Source organism: Heliangelus exortis, chromosome 12, assembly GCF_036169615.1.
Source record: "Heliangelus exortis chromosome 12, bHelExo1.hap1, whole genome shotgun sequence".
NCBI lineage: Eukaryota > Metazoa > Chordata > Aves > Apodiformes > Trochilidae > Heliangelus > Heliangelus exortis.
Genome location: NC_092433.1, coordinates 5184016 through 5204724, shown reverse-complemented (window position 1 = coordinate 5204724; position 20709 = coordinate 5184016). Strand labels below are relative to the sequence as shown.

Sequence of the window (20709 nt, the reverse complement as noted above, 5' to 3'; positions counted from 1 at the left end):
TGTATAGAACAATTCCTGTGAAGCAAGCTTCCATTACACTTAGGAGATACAGGTTTGTGCACACAAGAATTCTGACAAGATCAGGATAGCAGTGAATGAGGCTCTTTATATACACCTGTCTAACAGAAAGGGATTACACAGAGATGAATCTCCAGCTGGTGTTAGCCTATGTGTATCACACTGGACCAGAGTGACCACTCTCTTTTCTGGAAGAGTGAAGATAAGGAATAGGAATGCAGGCAGAGATTTGCACTGCATTTTGGTAAAATCTGGATGTTTCCTAAAGGAAACTGGTAACTATCTTGCAAGCACAAGCTGGCCTTGTGTAGGGCAGGTCTTGCTGCAAACATGCAAAACCCTCTCAGGACATAAATAACTTAGCAAGCCACTCAAAAGTGAAAGCTTTGCTAATTTGATCTCCCCCTGGAGGGGGGAATTTGGAGAACTCCTGTCCTCTAGATTTGGCCGCTGCTGTTTTCCTGCTGATTGGTCCCTGCTCATGCTTGTTCCTCCTCTACATGACCTCCAAAAGAGAAATTGCATCAGAAGGTGCAGTTGTGAACAGGCTTCAGCCCTTAGCCAGGAACTGCTCTCCTCAAGGTGCTCTGGGGCCAGGAGCAGGACCAGTCCTGTTCAGCACCTGACAACCAGGATCCAGGTCTCTGTTCAGCACAACACTGGACTGATGTACACTGGAAAGAGGCAGCTTGAATCTTTGGCTTTCAGAGCTCACCTCTTGGCATTGAGGCTGCCCAAGGGAAGAAATCCTAGGATTTGAATGCAGGGGTAGAGGGAAGAGGGACCAAGTGTGCCAATGTGCCCAAGGGAAGCTTTGATGGTATCCTCACCTACCTAGCTGGGTGGAATCAGTACATGTTAAATCTATTTTGCTGGGAACACGTCTATGATATCTAAGATATTTATGTCCCAGATAATCATCTTAATTCTCCTTCTTTGCAAAATACACAGCTACTACCACACCACAGAATGGCAAAGGACACATTGGTTGATTCAAGTTTTTAAAGTTAAATGACGTGGTAAGGAGCTGCTGTAGTAAAGTTACGGGGAGGAGAGGTAATTTTTACCTTCTGAACAAGAGTTGCACAGAGCAGTAAAGAATGGGCCAAAAGGGTAAAAAGAAACACCAATATTTAATGGATGGAAGGGAAAACTTGTGAAATGAATAGGAATGCTGTAGAAAAAAACCCAAAACAAACAAAAACAGCAAAAAAACCCATTTTGTTTTCTTAAAGGGCTTTTACAAAAGATCCTTGGCTGTTAAACCACGGGAGTGGAAAAGAGGAATTAATTTTACCTCTGGTATAATGGGGGTCAAGGCAGCTACTGAAGTAGGTCACAATGTTTTGGTGCCCCTCTTCTTAAGCAGTATTAATATTTGAAGATGAAGAGAGGGGCACAAAACTGATTTGATTTTTTATTTTAAAGCTTTACAGTGTGAGTCTTAAGGAGCTCAGCCTCTTTAATTTTTTAGAAGAATAGTGTGAGTGGACTTGATAACAATGTAGAAGTATTGCTGAGCAGGGGAGGTAGGGAATAGGTAGACTGAGTGCTTATCTGAGAAAAGTATGATAAGAACCAGCACCTGCAATCTGAAAGCACACGAATCAAATTGTAAATTAAGCACCCTTTTTAAAAGGGATTAACCACTGGAACACATGTCCAAGGGTAGTGTTTTTAAATCAAGAACACGTTTTCTGGGACTGGGGCTTCAGTTTTGGACTCAGCCCAAGGATAACAATGAACTGACAGTCATTTATATACAGAATGATCCAATCATTTCTCTCAGCCTGAAACACTAATGAAATTATGCACACTGTCCTCCAATATCTGCCCGATAAAGATTAAATAAGGCTCCATGTGCCAGTTTTACATCTGACATTTCCTTACTAGAAGTTTCATTTCTGCAGCATTAAAAATGTTCTTTATCAGTTGTGGACAGTCAGCCATCACTGATTTAATGCTGTACAATCAAGTTCAAGACTTCCTCACCAGGAATTTTTTTCCTTTTATACAAAGCATCCTAATCCAGGTTTTGACACGGTCATTATTTATACAGAACTCTGTACAGCATGTGTACAACTTTGTCTCTAGTGATATTTTGAAAGAAAAATTTAAATATTTTTCACTAAAAAAGAAAAAAAGTTTGTGTATTTCTATACAATTCAGTAGTGTGTGCAGAGAAGGGTTTTGATAGATTTGCTACATATATTTAGGCATTAATAATTTTCAGATACTTGAATTAATACACTTTTTTTTTTTTTTTACTAGACACTGTTGCAGGGGTAATCAGAGACTTTTCTTAGCTTTTCATTTTTATTTTGTTTTATTAGTGGTTAGGAGCTCCAAATAAAGCCTTGAGCCACTTTGCCTAAGATCTGTGCAATTACACAATTACATTAATGTATCTCTTACCTAAGAACATATTGTCTAAATAAGCAGATGTTACCTGTTTCATGTGTCACCTCCACTCTATTTGTTAGAAGTTGAACACAAAGAAAAGGTGATTTCTGAGGTCACAGAGGAAGTACGAGGCTTCCTCAAGAACTGGACACCTTTCCAGAGCCCTCATGTGCCTCTTTAACCAGGAGATCATAATACTAATACATAATATTATTATAAAATAAATTGCTATACATAATATATGTAATACTAATACCAATACTAAGGTCAAGACTGGTATTTTCCAGACTGTGGTAAGTGATTTAGGTGCCTTTCTGACATTTTCAGAAATCACTGAGGAACTCCAGTGGTTGCAAATCATTTATATGGATGGCTCTGAGACAAAAAAAAAAAAAAAAAAAAATTATTTTATTCAGTTGTAATGTCAAGGTAAGCAATTTACTACTTGACATAAAGAGGAGTCATATTTTAACATATTTGACATAGCTCATTATTCTGGTTTTGCTATGGTGATGTGCCAGAAAAGCCAATATACCTGTGTTAAACGTACCAAGTCAGTGGTATAAAAAGTCTGCATTCTTTTTGGCAAAATACTTCTGGGGACCTTTTCCAGCTCTAATGGCTGCTCACACAATCAATATAGAATGCCTAACTTGGTGCCATGCAACGTCTCCTTTCTAAATATGTTTATCCTCAACTGAAGTCAGCTTCCAATTTTTATTTGTGGCTTTGAGTAAATGCTCCGAGCACATTTTGCACTCAGATTAATAACCACTTTGTCATCCCCAGCCTTCCTGGGGATATCCATTTGGGGTTGTTTGGGTTGTTTTTTTTTTTTTTTTTTTTGTTTCATAAAACAGGGTCAGCATGATTCTTTCCAGCATTTGTACAGAGGAAAATCCGTGAAATCATCTTTCCCCTTTATTCAGTTCGTCCCTTTCACATTTGGAAACCGGCCTTATTTTTAGTAAGCAGGGCAGTGGTACAAACCGCCTGGTGGAAGTGGTCTGGTTGGGGATTTTTCGTGTTTCTGGTTGTTGCCAGTGCAGGGTGAGGTTCCAAGAGGGCTGAAGTGAGCCGGGTTTCACTTGCTGTCACTACTCAGGGCTGCCATCAGAAGGAGATCGCTGGCAGTGCTGGTGCTGCTTTCCCTATCACCGACTGGGAGTGCAAGAAATAGCGTTCAGCTCCTTGTAAGGCTCCTGAAATGAACGTGTGCAGAGACCTTGGGTAGCTGCTCCTCTCCAGTGCAGGAGGGGTGTCAGCTACTGGATGCCTCCATCGTTCTCTCCTGCCTCCATTGCTAGGTCTGCTGGGGCCGGGTCAAGTGGTGCTGCCCAACTTCTCACCAGGTAACCTTGTTCCTTTCTTACCACGTTACCAAGTCTGCCTTTGAAATGCCTGTGGGGAGCTCATCTGCAAGGTGCTGGGGCTTACTGGGGCACGGGGATTAATAAATTGCATCTTGGTAATTGAGAGAGAATGTTTAAAAATAGGTGAAGGCACAAAACTTGCTGCCTCTTGTGTCCCTGTGCCGGGTGCCAAATCCCCCTGGGAAACACCGAGGCCATTTCCTGGTGCTGCACAAGTGGACAGTGTTTGGCACATGCCAGCAGCTGGGTTGAACAAGATAGTAATTCTGCAGAGGAGCAAGGCTTGATGCTGGATGATCAATAAGAGATGATTGCAATTCTTAATTTAGTTTTAGTAACCACAGATTTCTCTTTTTCCTTTTGTTTCCCTTTAAGTACTATTTGTTGGTTTTTTCTCCACTAACTGAACTTGGCAGTGCTTGGAGAGCTTGCTTTTTGGTGAAAGTGTCTGGATGGGGACTTGAAGAGAAGTCCCTTAGCAAACATTTGGGCCTTTGGACAAAGTACTTAAGGGAGAATTTTACCAGGTTCTTAGTGTGTAACAGCAGGGAGGCTACAACATGCCCAGAGGCATCAAGTGTCACTGAGCTGGCTTGAGACTTCTGGGAGAAGTGCTGGAGGGGTGTTTAAGACCAGGGGCTGTGGCCTCAAGACTTGGGCTCTTGAGTTTGGTATTTGAGTTTCCTTGGACAGAGAGTGAGCTGGGCAGGTATCCCCTGCCTGCTCTGGCTGTGGGTGCTGTGCAGCTCAGCAAACTGCAGCCCCACTGGGGAGCCCTTGCTCACAGTGCTGCTCCATCCCAGATTCCCAGGGCAGGGAACTCCAGCTTACACCTTTGAGCCAAATAGGTCTCACGAGCCTTCAGCTTCCTGGGGGAAGAGGGTGAGGGTGTGTGTGGCTGCTCAGCAGGATGTGACTGGTCCTGGGCTGTATTTCTGCAGCTGCAACAGCCTCTCCTTTGTGCACCACAGCATGGGAGAGGCTGCTGGTGCACTCTGCTAATGACACCATGCTCTGGTCTCTTCTGCTGGGGGTTCTTGGTGTTACTCCACAAACATTAATGACCTAATGCTCAGCCTGTCCCTCCCAGGTTGAGGACAAGTGTTAATACTTCCAATGTTTTTTCATAATCTCATAGGCAGAAACTGTGTCTTGCCCAAGATCAGAATCAGAAACAGATTCTGGATCTCTCTCTGGTCTTGGTATCCAGCAGTGCTTTTCCATGTCTTCCCTGGGGTGGTTGTCTGTCTCATTGCTTTCCCTGATCTGGTCATAAGAATCCTGGGGCCTTTTCAGGGTTTGGAAGCTGATGGCATTGAGGTAGGAGTGAGGCTGAGCCCTTCACTGTGGAAGTGTGGGGAAACCTTCAGGGAAAGTCCTGCACATACAGAAGTGAACAGGACCTCAGTGCTGCCAGCACTCCGCACAGGGGCTGACTGATTCCACAGACAAGAGCAAAGCCTAATTTTTTTAAGTAAGGATTGGGAGTATTTTAAACTAGCTACAGCAGAGCCATGGTGGTATTTGTGGTATGGATTAGGATGAACAAGGGCCCTCTCAGAGTAGTAACTGCCTCAGGTATCTGGAGAGAGAAAGAAATAAGTTGTCAGGTGCTGCATCACGCAGAGGTTCACTGAGTGCTTCTGCAGTGCATGGGTGTTGGGCTGAAGCTGTGTGCTCAGGATCTGGGAAACAGGAAACCCTGTTTGTGTCCACACCACTGCTTGGAACTCAGCAGCTTTTGCCATGTAGCTCAGCATGACTCAGTGTGTAAAAAGCTTCTGGCACTGTTTCCTAGTAGCTGGGTCTTCAGTCCATAAGATCCTACCCCAGCTGGTAACACCTGCCTACCTTGCTGGCCATCTCCAAAGAACAGGCACAGACAGGATGGACTCCTCCTGCCTCATTTGGGTCCTTTCATCTCAGCCTCACCACCAGCATCACTCACCATGCTGCCAGGCACCTATGCACCATTTTGTGGGTGGGGAACTGAAAGACAGAAAGGCATTTTCAGAGAAATCTGTAACAAAGTTGGAAATGTAACTGTGTAGACAGAGCTACAGAAGTTCCTGTCAGACCTTCACCTGGTCCCTAGCATTGATGTGAAGCATGAAGGCCCATATGGTTCCTATAGTTTTTGTCCTATGTAAGCTTAAATCCTGTCTTCTGAACTGGATATTTAATGAGTCAGGATATGCTGGAGTTAGTGGACTTAGCTTGCTGATTCAACCAGTTTGGAAACTGGTGAGTTGCTTAGCCTGTGCTTTTCAGGTGAGTGGGAGTTTAAATTAGCAAGCTGTCCTCACTGCAAATAGTTTTGAGAGTAAGGATCCTTGTTATATTCAGCAGTGTTGAGCTCAGATTAGAAAGGGTGTAAATGGCAACTAAAATTATCAGGAAATTTTATCATATCCCAAGAATCTGGAAGACACTGGCTTGTTCAGCTGGGCAAGATGGGGAGGTCAAAGTACTGAGTACATCTGGTAGAGTGGGCTGAAAAGCAGAAGAGAGAGAAATGTTGCTGCTGAAGGACTCTGGTGATGCAAGAACAAATGACAAGTGTGATTTCTGAGGCAGTGGCAGTTACCTGCTGTTGCCACAAACTTGACTTAGTAGCCCCTAAGTTCCTCGAGTGCATTTGCCAGACTATTACTACCACTGCTCTTTCCCAAGGGAGATATTCCAGTGCTTGCCTGTCCTGCCTTTCTGGTAGAACAGTCCATGGAGAGCTGTGACAAGCTGGGGTATTTCTTGATCTGCTGCAATCTCTGAAAAGACACGAGCACTTGATCAGGAGCACTTGATTTCTCAGAAGGTGAAAGTAATTTCTCATAATGTGTGTGCAGAGCGTTAGTGCTGCAGTTATTGGAACGAAAGCTTTCTCTCTGCTCAGCTCCTTAGGCCCCTTCTGTAGATGTCTTGACTAACAAAGTCTTTTATCTTCCTCTGCTTGATGCAGGGCTTGGGCCAAATTTTTGCCTCCCTCTTTTACTAAAGGGACTGAAGGGTGACTGTGTTCACATCAGTGAAGTTACCCTGGGTTTACTCTGTCACTCATGACAGCAGAACAATGGCACTTTGCTACTAAGTGGGAGTTGTGATTTGAGGATATTTTTTCCTATTACTATAGAGACAGTGGCAGAGTTAAGGCTATAATGAAGGGTCTCTCATAATCACACTCCTATTATGCTTTGAAAAAGGCTTTGTGAGCTTTGTATTTTTTATGTGGGCACTGCAGCTAGACAATCATTTTCTGGCAGCAGTTGCTGTGAGTCATGCGTGCAGTTTGGGGGGTTTGGTACCATGTCTCAAGCATCCCTGTGCCATGTTGTGTTCATCCCAAGGACAACCTCCCTGAGGAAGCACATAGGAAGGGGTCCTGCAGTTTTATTTGCCTGCCCAAATCAGCAGGCTTATCCACAAGGCTCCCTCTGTAGTCTGTGGAAAGGGAGAAGTCCCTCAAGAACACTGTTCAATACCCTGTTAGTTTACAGCTCCCTTGTCCCCAGGAGGATTTTCTCTCTCCTGAAAATTTGGTATGGTAGAAAACTGGCTTTGTACAGCTTAGCACCTAAACACAAAGTGAGGGTGCCCTGTCCTCTGCCAGGTGCCTGGGAATGCTTTTGGGACATGAGGTGCTTTGTTCAGGTGGTGTCTCTGCACCAGAGAGATCTGAATACTGCCAAAACCATGCATTGACGTATCTGCATCATTTGCAAAGCTGTCCATATGGCTGACATGAAGGTGAGCAGAGGCTCACAAGCATTCAGACAAGATTTTAAGATCTTGTGCCCTTGTAGACTGTGTTGGACTGGAATTCAGCCCTGCTGTCTCCACTCTCAGCAGGGAGTGCAGTGACCCTGGAAAGCATATTTGGTTTTTGGTGTACCATGGGAATCAATATTGGTTTGGTTTTTATGTATATAAATGGAAAGCAATTGTTGGGAAAATTGAAGCAGAATTGCAGCAGGTGCTTTTGTTTTGTATGCATCTTACACAGTCATGTAAAGCTTACAGTAGCCCTAAGGACTGATGCTTGTGTAGCTTTGCCTGTGTCTTTTTCTTTTCACACCAGGCTTCAAGAAGCATGTGGCTTGGGTGGGTGATGGGAAGGTGGGAGAGAGCTGTACAAAGACACTGCTATCTCCAAGCACTCTCTCTACATTTGTCAGCAGTCCTGCTTGTAAAAAGCTTGCTGGATATGTGAAAGACATTGTAGAGTGTATCAGTCTGTCAGGACTGAGAAAAGAGTCATTGTGCAAAAGCTTACTTTGCATCTGGGGAAATATGAATTCTGTAAACTGTGGTTGCTCCCACTTGAACAATGACTTGCAAAATTTGGATTTAATGCAGGTCTCAGTTACAGTGAACTCATGAGAGAGGCTGTGTCAGTAAGAGCCACAGCTGCAGTGTCTATCATGACTGTGTACATCTTGTTAGAATGTGGAGGGAAGGCTGGAAGCTTTCTTGCTGCGTCTGCCAGTGACAGTTTCAGATTCTGTGTGTTGAGCCTGAGGTGACCAAGAAGATAGTGCAATCTGAGATGAAAAAATACAAATATTTAATTCAGCCTCCCCCAGGTACAACCACATCTGTTGTTATCTTTGGCACTACCTGCCATACCCTGTCATTCATTCTTTCCCTTATACTTGGGCATTACCATGGAAAACCAGGCACATAGGATGCTTTTTAAGGATGTGTTTATATTTCCTCCATAACTCTTTTCCACACATTAGCATTAGGACCTGGATTCCAAGAGGCACTGATGCAGTTCTTTCAGATTACTGTGATCCATAGGTGGAAGCTGTGGTGGTGTCTTCAGTTAAGGCCCTCTCATCTTTGGAACCTGAGCATCTGATCAAACTACAAAGCTCTGGTAACCATTTCTAAGAGCACAGCTCCTCTCTGAAAGAGGCTGCAAAGGTTTTTCATGCTTGTCTCTCAGGGATTTGATGGCACCTGCGTGTGACTTGCAAGTACAAAGAAACTATTTTTCTAACTGTCTCCCCTCCAGATGCAGCCTGAACTCAGAGACCTGAGCTGTGGTCTTTGCATCACCCTCTGATCAGTGGGTTTGATGGGAAAGCTGAGAATGCAGCAGCAGCTGTGAGCTGGCTCCCAGCAGTGTCCATGCACAAAGGGACATCAGGGAGTTCAGCAGGTAGGGTTGCTCCTGCAGGAACTGGAGCTGAACCCACTTCTGCCCTTCAGCATTATTTTGAAGAAAACTGGCACATCACCTACCTGGTGCAGCTCTTGTACTGCTGCTGCCTTTATAGCCTCAGGCAGAGCCTGCCAGAGGGACCTGGGGACCCAGCAGCACTCAAGGCCACGGGACAAAGAGCTGTTTAAGCACTCTGCTACCTTTCATTTAACAAGTGAGAAAGGAGAAACAAAAAAAGAGCAGAGGGCTGCAAAAACATTTCTCAGATGGAGGTAGGAGAGCTTCTATGGGCAAGGTAGAATACACCTGCAACATCCAGATGAGACAGAGGAGACAATGGCTTCACACAGAAGGTAGAAATGCTTTGTTCATAAGTGTACTTCTACTCTCCTAAGCAAGCTTTGATGTTCAATTCCCAGCCCCGGTATTCTGAGTTACTTATTTTGTGGTAAGAAATACTGACAGAAGAGGATTCAGCCAGCACTGCTGTCCTCTATCCAGCCAGCTCACTCTCCTCAACCCCTCTCACTGTCTTGAGCCCTCCCTCCTGTGCAAGAAGGAAAGAGGGACTAAGTCTGGGGAGGCTGCCAGTGCCTTCTTCAACCAGATCAGCAAACTGGGAGCTGAACTCAGATCCTTGGGTAGGATTTACCTCCCATGCAAGTGAGACCAGTGACCCTCACCTCTCTGAATGTGCCTGGAACTCAGGTGCCAGCTGAACTTCTGGTCAATGTCTCTTCCCTCCTTTTCTTGGATGTGAGGCTGTAAAGGCTCATAGCCAGACTGCCACCTTCTCTAGCAGACAACACAGAGGAAAGACATTGGTTTCCTGTGTACCCTCACAGCTCAGATCTTGCTCATTTCTTAGAGGAAGAAAGTCAGATCAGGGCTCATTCCAACCACAGCAGGTTCCAAGGGGAGTTTGGGGACAGGGAGGAGATTGACTGCAAGCCCACTGGTACAAAACTTGCAGCAGACAAACCAAGTGCTCAGGATCCAAGCAAAATTCAGGTCTGGGTGGCTTCTTCTGTCCTGTAGGAAACTGAACTTTGTGCAGGACCAGAGGCTGAGTGCTCTGAAATGGTTTGAAGCCATCCCTCCAGATAGCATCTGTTCAGCCAGTGATTAGGAAGAAACTCTTGAGGAGGAGTTCCAAAGCCAAATTCACTTCATCAGGAGTTTTTACCCTGATACTTGCTCTCTCAAGCATCCTGATATAAGACTCTCTGCTGTGGATTTGGGTCTCAGGATTAGCTTTGGTATCTGATGACACAGGAGCTCCAGATGAAGCTTTACCCTTGAATGGGGTGTTTATAACTCATTGCCACCACTTTGTCTCTCACCTCCTTCCTCCTCAGACAAAGGAAGCCTACAAGGAGCAGAGTTCAGAGAGCTGAAGACATTCTCTTTGTTGGTTCATATGAAACTGGCCAACCAGGGAGGAAAGGTATTCAGATGGCTCTGGCATCTGGAGCCATCAGCTCCTTTGGCTAAATCCTTGGGAAGGTGAGGAATGGGCCATGTGAGAGGATGCTTCAAAAAAGCTTATAAAACACAGTTATGCTTCTAAATTTCTGCTATCTGCTGCATTCCTCCAGCTGGTAAAAACAATAGGAAGCTGTCATGCCTGATTCTCTCTCACTCTTTCAGCCGTGCAGGTAGAGGAGATTCTGTAGCAAGATAAGGAAAAAAAGAGGAGACAAGTTTTCTTTCCTAGTCCATGGAAAATAACCTGTTGGATTGTCACCTGGAAACTGTGAAAAGTGCCAACATGAGCCATGAGAGGCCAGTGAACCCCAGCTCACCTACACTGACCAAGGACCTGAAGAGAAAGAGGGGAAGACCAAAGAAGCAGCCACAGGTGAGGGCACAGCATCCCAAGAGGCTGTCTGAGATTGCTATGGGAATTACCTTGGTAGGATTTGTGGGCAGCCCTGGGAAGTGGCTCACTAACAAAGAGCAAGGGGAGATGAGGTGCTGTGTGGTAAATACCATTGCTGTTCAGGAAAGCAGCAGTATGTGTACCTTGGGGCATATCTCAGCCACTGGCATCAGAGATGTCTCTAATGTGTCAGGCCATGGCTGCTCAGGCCTGGAGACTGCATGAGAGAAGTCAGCCAGATCTCTGCTCCAGTCTGGAGGCTTTCAGGTGTCATCACCCTCTGTTTCTGCACCAGTACTTAAAGCAGAGAGGGCCAAGCTCTCCCCATTGCAGAGACTGTGGTCAGAGTCCTGGGAACTTACTCATTTCCCCAGCCCAAAACACAAAGCAGCAGGGGTATTGCTGGCCATCTTCTATGCACTTCACTGCTGGGAAGGCAAAGACAACCAGGTATGTAGTGCTCTGGGTGCTGTTATTGGTGTAAGACAGTCTAAGACACATTAGAATGAGCTGCGAGGTGTTCCAGGGGTCATTATTTTAAAATTATTTTCTCCTTTTATCCCAGGAGGAGGCTGTGGGACCATTGCCAGTGAAGAAACCACGAGGAAGGCCAAGAGGAAGCAAAAAAGTGATTACTGTATCTCAACAAATGGTAAGAGTAAATAACTTATAATTGTTTATGAGGGAGAAAGAAGCTGGCTGTGCCTTCTGGAACCATTGCCAGACTGACAAGCAGGGACATTTCTCTTAGCTTAAAGATAGACAGTGAAAGTTGCCCTTCATTCAGCTCAACTTTAATTATCACTGTTGAACACAGCAGTTATTGTGGTTTTAGTCCTAACTCACCTCCCAGCCTTCCTGTGCTGCCACTGCCTGTTCAGCAGCTTCCTTCCAGCATTTATCCTCCACCATTGCCACATAATCACAGCCACCATAGTCTGGCAGGCACTTCCTCCTCAACTGTCCTCTAACTCCAGCTTTTCCCTTTTCTGCTTCTTGTCTCACAAGAACTTCTTGCAGAGGTCACCTTGGTCAGGTTCAGTGTGTTTGTAGTCACAGTGCCCAGCAAATATGAGATCTGAAAATATCTTTTTTTTCCCATTGCTTTCAATAAAGGTAGAACCTTCTGCTGGGAAAAGGCCAAGAGGAAGGCCCCGCAAGTGGGTGAGTACAGTGTTTAGTCCTTTTCCAGTCACAGATCCTAGGGGATTTTCAGTTGTGTTTGCTCTTTTCAGGCTGCCTGTCTGCAATAACATTCTTTCAGCATAGTTTGACTGGAAATCCAAAAGGTTAGGGAAGCTCTGACTGCCTTTCCAGTCACCCCTCACATTCAGCTCCTGAAGGATTCTGAGAGCCCAGGACTGCTGCTGTGGTTAATTCAAGACATAGCAGGCTTCTACACTCCTTTGCCAGCTTGACACCTCAGACCAGAGATTCTGTCCTTTTGTGGGCAGAGGGGCTGCCTTATTGCTTAGCATGTCAATTTGTCTCAAAAGAAATTTTAGATTAAGCAAACTGAAGAATTTGGTGAATGATTAAACTTTGAATCCTGCCAGCAGGAGGCTCTTTTATGCAACAAGCAAAGGATTAGGATGAAGATAGAACATTTCAGACATGAAAAAAAGATGAAATCTCTGAAGCAATATTCAGTCCTGTGACCAATTAATGCCATGTTATCTATCATTAGGAGTGATTAAAAAACCCTACAACAACCACAAACCATTATTTGATGTGTATCTGCTACCATAAAAAAACCCCAGGCCAAACCCAAGCTGTGCACTTGCTGCAGGAATCCATTGGGTTGTTCTACAGCTGTGGTTTGTTCCTCAGGAGTGCTTAGGATGGAGACACTTCTTCAGCAGGAACAGGGATAGAGCATTCCATGAGGGCTACGCAGGAGGCTGGGAGGAAATCTTTACTGAGGAGGAAGTGCCAGGATGGGGGAGAGATTAGAAGAACTTTCTGACATGACAGTGACCACACAAATATTTCTTGGATAGTGGTGGAGGGAAACTATCTGCAAACCCAGTGCAGAACTGAATCTCACAGGAAAGAGATCTGCTCCATAAATCTGCACAATTTCTGTTCCTTCTTTGAAATCCAGGTGAGGAGGTCATGGTCTAGTTCACCACACAGCTCTTGCTATAAGCCTATTGCTTTTTCTAAGCCCATTTATATCCTGGTATTTAAACACCCTGCATAAGGAAAGCTGGGGTCTTGCCAGTGCTTAAAGCAACCAGGTCTGTAAACTGGGAAACTCTGTTATTGTAGGGCTCAGGGCAGCAAAAAAAGTGAAGTACATACTATATAAAGCTGAGGACCCTGAGTCTGAAAGTCAGTTTCAGAGCAAGGGACAGTTTACAGAGCAGCTGCTGGTAGGGCTGTCTTGTGGTTAAACTGACACCAAGAGTGACAGGAGATTGCATCAGCCCTGCTTTGTAGCTGTTCTGTGTGCCAGGCATGATTGCAGAGAGCTACCCCTGCTTCCCCTCTGGGGAGAGGCTCCTGCACTGGAAAGGGCAAGGCAGGCAGCCAGGCAGTGTTAAGAACATGCTCTCTACCATCTTCTGGGGCACAGACACCCATGGGTGTGCTCTTAAAAGCTAACACCTGAAATAAAGCCTTCTGGAATAGTTTTCCTGTCCTATGTTCTCTTTGAAGTGTAATTAAAAAAAATCCATGCCTGTTTTTGTTTTTCTGTAATGATAATCTGATTAATCCTTATAAGTTCAGATGGCACATTGCTCTTCCTTGAGAGCTTTGTGCCACACAGAAGGAGCAAGATAAGAGTTTGAAGCATCCTTATAGCTCCCAGGATCTACTAATAGTGGTGTTGAATGTCTGGTATCCCTCAGGTGTGTGGGTACCTACTCTTTCTTTTATTGTTTTAGAATCATAGAATAATTTAGATTGAAAGGGACCACTGGAGATTCTCTAATTCAAACCACTGCTCAAAGCAGGTCTGATTGGATCAGGGTGCTCAGGGGTTTGCCCAGTCTATAAACATTTATAGCATGCTAGAAATAATTTATAGGCATTTCTCATCTACAGAAGGCTGAAAATGAGGTTGAGAAAGATTCTGCCAGCCATTGTCTTCTGTAACAGATTGTAGTAGCTGCAGTTTTAGGGTTAGGCTTGGGGTTTTGTGGTTAAATTAACTGAGTTGTGAGCCAGAGCTGTAAGTGAGTTTGTGACTACAAACAATGAGCTGCTTAGCTCTTTGTAAACAAACAAACAACTTTGCTTCGTGCCAAGTGAAACTTTCTGTACACTGGCTCCTTTTTCTTTTTTTCTTTTTAATGTTTCAAAATGTGTCATTCTAACTGTGGTTAGCAAAGCCTTCTTATTTTTCAGTTAAAAAAGGTTTTGTTTTAACATCTGAGAAATTCGGGGGGGGAAAGAGGGAGGAGGAACCAAAGCAGAAGAAAACCAGACATTTGGGGTTTTTTTAGTTTTCAATGGAAAAAAAGTATAGTTGTTCAGGACAGGAAACGTGTCCTGAATTATAGAAAATATTCCCAGGGCTGAAAAAATTTCTGCACAGCTGAATAATGGGGAGAATTTTAAAAAAAATTTTTTAAAGTGTGGGGTCACAAGACTGGTAATGTGGTGGCTTATTATGGATTCTGATGCTCATGAATGTGTGTGGACACTGCATGCACTGGTGCTTGCTCTTGCTTATGGTTGAATATAGGAATTTGTGGCAAATGGGCTTTCATGGCTGCATAGTCTTATTTAAATAGCATTGATCACAGGCTTTTTGCTTTCCATCCATTTTGTGTGTTTTCAGTTTTGTCCCTTGATACCTAATTTTGTGGGGGTTTTTTTGGTGTTTTTCTTCATAGCCTCAGCTAGTGGTCCAAGAAGGAGCAGCTCAGGAAGGAAATCCTCAGGGAAGCAGTGACTTGAATTTGAACTCGACACCATCCACACAAGGTTTGAAATTAGATAATCATAATTACATGAGACTAAACTGTACAGCCCTGCTCTTGGCAAAACATGCATGTACCCTCAGAGCTCTAGCAGTGGATGCAGTCATTCTGGTAGATCCTACAAGCAGAAGAGAATTTGGAAGGCTTCCAGGCACGTTACAACAGGAGGGTTAGCACATTGCCTCTATCTAATTCAGTTGTGACTAATTCAGCAGAAGTGGAGGCAGAAGAGAAAGCTAGGAAGAGAATCCATATCTTTGTCTTTCCAAGTCATGCATCTGAAGTTCTGGTTGCTGTTACTGGTATGGCTTGGTGAAATTGTTCAGCTCTGTTACGTAGAAAGTAAAAATAGTCTGTCATGAAATTCTTATCTTATTTGAAAAAACCTATGAGTTGAAGACCCCTTGCCATTTGGGACACCCTAGTATCATGGATTAGCTCTACCATGCCCCCCAGGACCATTTTGTTCTCTCCTTCCTGGCTTGCAGGACAGCTTCTAAGGCAGTGCCCTCAGTTAATGACTGGCACACTGCCATGAGGACACTGGAAAGTTTCTGTATAGGGCTGCAAAGTTACCTAAGCTTCTCTGCTGTGAGGTGCCAGATAACTTGTCCCTGTTGTAGGAACTTGCAGATGCAGCACCCAGAGCTGCAGCCTCACTGCAGCCCCAGGAAAGCGCAAATCCAAGTCCAGTCTGTACCATTCCAGGCCGTTCCTGAGGTAGATTCCAGGAAAACTTGGGTGCAGCTGAGTCCCACCTTCAGTGAGCATTGTAGAAAGCTCTTTATTGAATATTTTCTCTTGAGTGGGAGGGGGAAGGGGCCAGCGACCCAGAAGAGGCAGATGTTGTCTTGTTTTGCCATGTAGTCAGCACAGCCGCTGCCGTTGGGGCCGTTGCATGTGGCGTGCAAAGAGAGCAAACCAACGCTGGGCCACCAAACCCAGCCTCGGGTTCTTAGAAGGTCCCTGGAAATGCCACACAATCAAATGCCAGAATATTTTTACCTCAGTTGTTCAACTCAGTTTCCTCTCGGGCTCTTGCTCCCGTATCACTTCCTGCCACCCGGTTGGGTGCTGACATCAGCAGAGCCGCAGGCTGCCGGGTGCTGAGCTCGGCTCCGGTGCTGCCTTTTTGTAGTACCACTTTTTATTGCCCCAAACCACAGCCAGTGTGGGTACTTTCTTATTCCTTTCAGTTTGAGTGAGGAATATGTTTCCTTCCTGCCACCAGGAGGTAGAACCAGATGGGACAGGACAGGCGGATGCTGCGGGCAGGGGGCACAGCAGCGCAGCACAAACTGCTCTGTGGCAGCACCCTCAGCACCAGGGGTGGAGAGGGGAGTTTTACTGTTGGGAAAGGTGTGCTCTCTGTAGGCAAAAAACAACCCAGATGGTTGAAAATCAGTGGAGAGAAGCATGAACAGTATGAAACCTGGCAATCTGCTAGAAAATTTCTTAGCACTTGTTTGCTCAGGAGCTTGAGATGGAGGCGTAATCAAGTCTTAACTTCTGACTAAAAAGGTAAAGGGGAAATTTACCATTCTGACTTATTGCAAACTGTAGATCCTGTGGCTTGTTTGCAAGCAAGATGCAACTGTAGCAGCTTTCAGGCAGGTGGACAAAAGCTCTCTTGATGAATCCATTCTTCCAGTCTGGGTTTAACTTGGACATGATATGCCTGCAGACTTCTGTGCTACTGGTGCAGGAGGCTGCTGCTCTGGGATGTGTTAGCAGGAGTCAGCAATCATAATAATCTGCTATTGGAACAACCAGAGATTTTGGCCATTGTGGAGTTCATTGTTTTGCTTTTTCCTTTCAGGTAAGGATTTTTGAGCTGCTGAGCTAGAGACAGGGCACAGGAAGACACACATGCTTGCTTGTCCTGCAAGTTGTACACTGTACAACTTTTGAGTGGGAAAGATATCAGCCCTGGGCTTCATATCTGCAACATTAGGAAGGAATTGAAATAAACAATGACTCCCTGCTTTTCATTCAGTCTGTTATGGGGAAAATCAAGAAACAGGAAGCACCAAACCAGAAACAGCCAAGACTTGCAAGCCTGCATTGGGGCAGAGTGCTGCTTGAAAGCTAGATTATGTTTATAGTCTGTGTAGCTGGGGATCCAATTCTGATTTTCCTAAGGCCCTTTTTATGGGCAACTCCAGCTTATGCAGGAGGAGGCAGGGGTTGTTAATGATTCAGGCCTTATTGTATTGTTACCTGCAGATGCTGCCAATCACAACTCAATTGTTGAAGTTTTCTGTTTGTCTGGGCCAAGAAGCATTTGTCTTCTCTTCTCTGAGTACCACTGCAAAATGATTGATGAAGCTGATTTCATTGCCTCCTAAGCCACAAGAGCAGCCTTGGTTTGCTTCAGTAACTTTGCTTGGCTAGTAGAATACAGATGTGAGAGGGAATCTGTTTTATGGCAAACTTTTCAAGACCCAGTCTAAAGCCAGAAGCAGCCCTAGGATCTTGCTCCATTTTATCTTTCATTCTCTTTGTTCTTCTCAGTTCGTTGAGAGGTGGGGCAGCTGCAGACTCCTTTGTTCCCTTTGCTGCTCCACTGACCACCTCAGCTTTTCTGGTACCAAGGGGTTAGGCACAGATCAGAGCAAGCTGGTGTAGCAAGGAGCATTCCCCACTCAGAGACATTTCAGAGCTTCTGTGTGTCTGCTTTCTTGATGCCTGTGACATGAGGCTCCAGGATTGCAGTTGGAAGCACATATTAACTGCTCACAGCAGAGGATGACCATGTGTGTTTGCATAGCAGAAGGCAGGAAAATTCACACACACTGTAACTTTTGGGCTCTCAGTAACCTCATGCTGGTAGGGGAAGCCATTGTAGCCTGGAGCTGTTACAAGAGAATGGGAATGTTGTTGTGAAGACCTTTGGTTGTCTGAGAATGGATCCTTGATGACTTTTAACCTTGCACTGACTCTCTAATGGAGTATTTAGGCAGCTGGGCTCCCAAAGCTCTAACCCTCTCTCTCCCCTCATCTTTCCCTTTAGGCATCACTGGAAAAGATGGTTCCAGGCCTGGCAAAACTTCTGGTCTTAGGAGATCTCTGAGTAACATCCCAGCCACAGCACAGTAGTATGCCACTTGTTCATGTCTTGCTGAAGCCAGAGGACTGGAAAGCAAACAGGATTTCTAATGTCATATTTCAATTTTTTTCTTTGTAATAACTTTGGCCAAGCTTTCTCTCCTGTTGTCTGCTGGCTTACCTCAAACTTCTAAACAGGGGCTTCAGGGAAGAAATGGCAAATGCCTTTCACAGTTTGTAGTACATCTTTTGTCAGGATATTAATCTTAAAAATACTTCGATAACATCATGCCTTGCCCTGCCATGGACAGTAAGAGTTCACTAGAAAGTGTTGACTCAGTAACATAGACACAGTAAAGGAAACCTATCCAGACAGCTAATTGCTGAACTTATCACACCATGAGTCCCAAGAGTTTTGCTCAGTTGTTCATAGGGATTGCATCTGAAAGACAGCATCTGAGTCATTTGCCTACTATATCAGAAATAAAACCCTTCATGGAGCTTTCAGCTTGTCTTGTGCTGCTGCTGCAGTGGTCAGTAACCTGGATGCTTTAGAGGGAAGCTTGTACCCTGATGTCTTGAGGATTGACTCTGAAGTTTTTATCCTAGCCTGCTAAGCTCAGGGCCACCTCCTATTACTAACTTTTGGCCTGGTGGCATTCCCCCTGTATTTGAAAGCAGTTTTGAGTGAACAATGTTTACAAGTTTAGTCAGTGTCACTGGATTTCATCATTTAGAGGAGCAGACACTTCAGAACCAATTGCACAAAGGCTGCTTCCTTGCAGAGCCTCAGGCTTCAGTTTAAATTAGTCAGGTCTTCAGTCATAATGTGCGGGTGTGGGGTCCTCTAGTGTTGCAGCTATGCAAATAAAAGCTTGCTGGTAGTTTCATTTTGGGAGACAGCAGTAGCCAGTTTGGTCTGAGATGGTTGCTGGCTGCTCTCAGTCTCACATTGAATGCAGATTTATGCTTATGGTGTCAGAGCTGATCCTGCTAAATTCTGAGGAATCAAGAATATTTACAGTGAAATCCCAGTGGTATTTTCCATCTTGTGGATGCTCTGCCTGCCTGTTAAGGGGACAAAGTGGGTATTTCAATTATCTTTGACAAGATGTAAAATTGGCTAGCTTTACAGTGTTAAATATTTAAATAGAACATAATTGGCTTTAAATTTATGGCAGCGCAGAGCAGAAACCCATGAAATGGGAGTGTATATTGAGCTCATTTATTATCTTTTCATCAGAGGTCTGTTCCCTTAGCAGGTATTGATTTAACACAGGAAAATGTCTGCAGAATTAAGAGGAAGGGCTGACTGGAGAGAGATAATAGGAAAAAAATGGTTCCTTCCTGCTAGGTCATTTTGTCTGGTCTGTCCAGTTTAGGAGTGATCAGAGTCCTGATCCTGTGGATGCTGTGTTGCCTGGTTTGCCCTAACTGGTTTCTTCTGTTTGGGGTTTGGAGGTCTCAGCAGAGAACTGTATCACAGTTAACATTTGTGCCTCCTCTGCCACAGAGAAGAGAAATCAAGGATTAAATGGATTAGATCAGAGGGGACTGACCTCAATCTTATGCTGTAGGATGAGGCTTGCTGCCAGGTATGGGAAGAGTTTTACCTCCTTCTCCTGCTGTGTGGATAAATCCAAGTGGGACACCATGCATGCAAATCTGTGACTGCTGGTGGTTACATGACACATCCTCAGTGGCCCTCTGAATTCAGGTTAGGGAGCTGCTCTTCTTCAGTGGGCACACAAGTTCAGCTGCATTCATATCCTCATTCAAAGGCCACTCCAGTGGCACACCAAAGTATTTTACTGACTTCTTTACCTGATTTTCAGGTGAATTGGGAGGTTTAATACTCTGCTTGCAAGGCTGTACTGCCCATTTTACTATTCCTTTATTACCTGAGAGTAATAAATAGCTATTACAATGTGAGACTGGAACCTCAGCTTCTGCTAAACAGATTAGGGACTGCATCTGTAAGACTTAAGCTTTTCTTATGACATCAGACACACCTTCTCAGCTGGTGGCATGGAGTAGGGATAGAACCTCCTTAAGTTAGATAATAAATCCATTTGCTTTAGGTCAGCAATATTCCTCTGGGGCATGCATACAAAGTACTTCTCTATTTAAAAAAAATAAAATTAAATCTAGTCTTTGCTACCTCGTTTCTACTCTACCGGAAAGCCACAGCAGAAAACATGTCTCCATAAAAATCTAGGTTCTCATGGAGACCAAGCAGAATTCCACACTATTAGGAGATACATTTGTGTGTAGTTGAAATCCCAGTCCATAGCTTTAGCTTCCATATTTAGGCAGACACTTGGAATAAAAGTCATAGCCTATTAAGGGTGGGCATACTCCAGCCTTTTTCTGAGAGCTGGGATCTCACACTGGATTTTCTTGCATTTTCTTTTTTGAAATGATGAATACTTGTTATTTCCCAGATAGTTACCTTTTCTGTGAAGCCAAACCTACCTCTAAGCAAATGCAATTCAAGCTTTTTAAGCTCAGTTTTGGTCTGTCTCAGTCAAAAAGAGAGGTCATAACAGTCAGATCTAAACACAGGAGATGAAAGAATTTTGTTATTTAGGAAAGTTTGGAAGATTCTCATAAGTGGTTTTGGTGAAGGCATAAAAAGTGTCGGCAACTTGCAAATTAGCCTTGGAATTTGTTTTTAATAAAGGTATAAAATGTAGCACCTCAGGCTTCTGCTTTGCCTCCTCCATGTACAACAACTTCCACACATGTGCTTATCACCAGGCAAGGTGAGTTTCTCTTTATCTGAGCTGGAGTTTTGGGGATTAAAACACAAGATTTGGTCATTCAGGAGCACTGCAGATCTATGTGAAAACCAGGAGGAATGAGCATAAGGAAAGCATGGAGAAAAAT

The 20709-nt window shown here is 44.4% G+C and overlaps 1 protein-coding gene across 4 annotated transcripts; it reads left to right on the top strand.

The window, feature by feature from the left end:
• The first annotated feature begins 3410 nt into the window (after window positions 1–3410).
• LOC139801431 (high mobility group protein HMGI-C-like) lies at window positions 3411–20523 on the top strand. 4 transcript variants are annotated; one of them, XM_071755636.1, is made up of 8 exons: window positions 3411–3773; window positions 8809–8955; window positions 10609–10819; window positions 11174–11290; window positions 11406–11492; window positions 11957–12004; window positions 14686–14776; window positions 17786–20523. In XM_071755636.1, the coding sequence occupies exons 3-8, from the start codon at window positions 10679–10681 to the stop codon at window positions 17869–17871; spliced, it is 570 nt and encodes a 189-aa protein (XP_071611737.1). In that variant the 5' UTR covers window positions 3411–3773; window positions 8809–8955; window positions 10609–10678; the 3' UTR covers window positions 17872–20523. The 4 variants fall into 4 exon arrangements, with proteins under 4 accessions (XP_071611737.1, XP_071611736.1, XP_071611739.1 ...); XM_071755635.1 differs by lacking the exon at window positions 8809–8955; XM_071755638.1 differs by lacking the exons at window positions 8809–8955; window positions 11174–11290 and having other exon boundaries at window positions 3430–3614; window positions 3729–3773.
• Window positions 20524–20709: the final 186 nt, after the last annotated feature.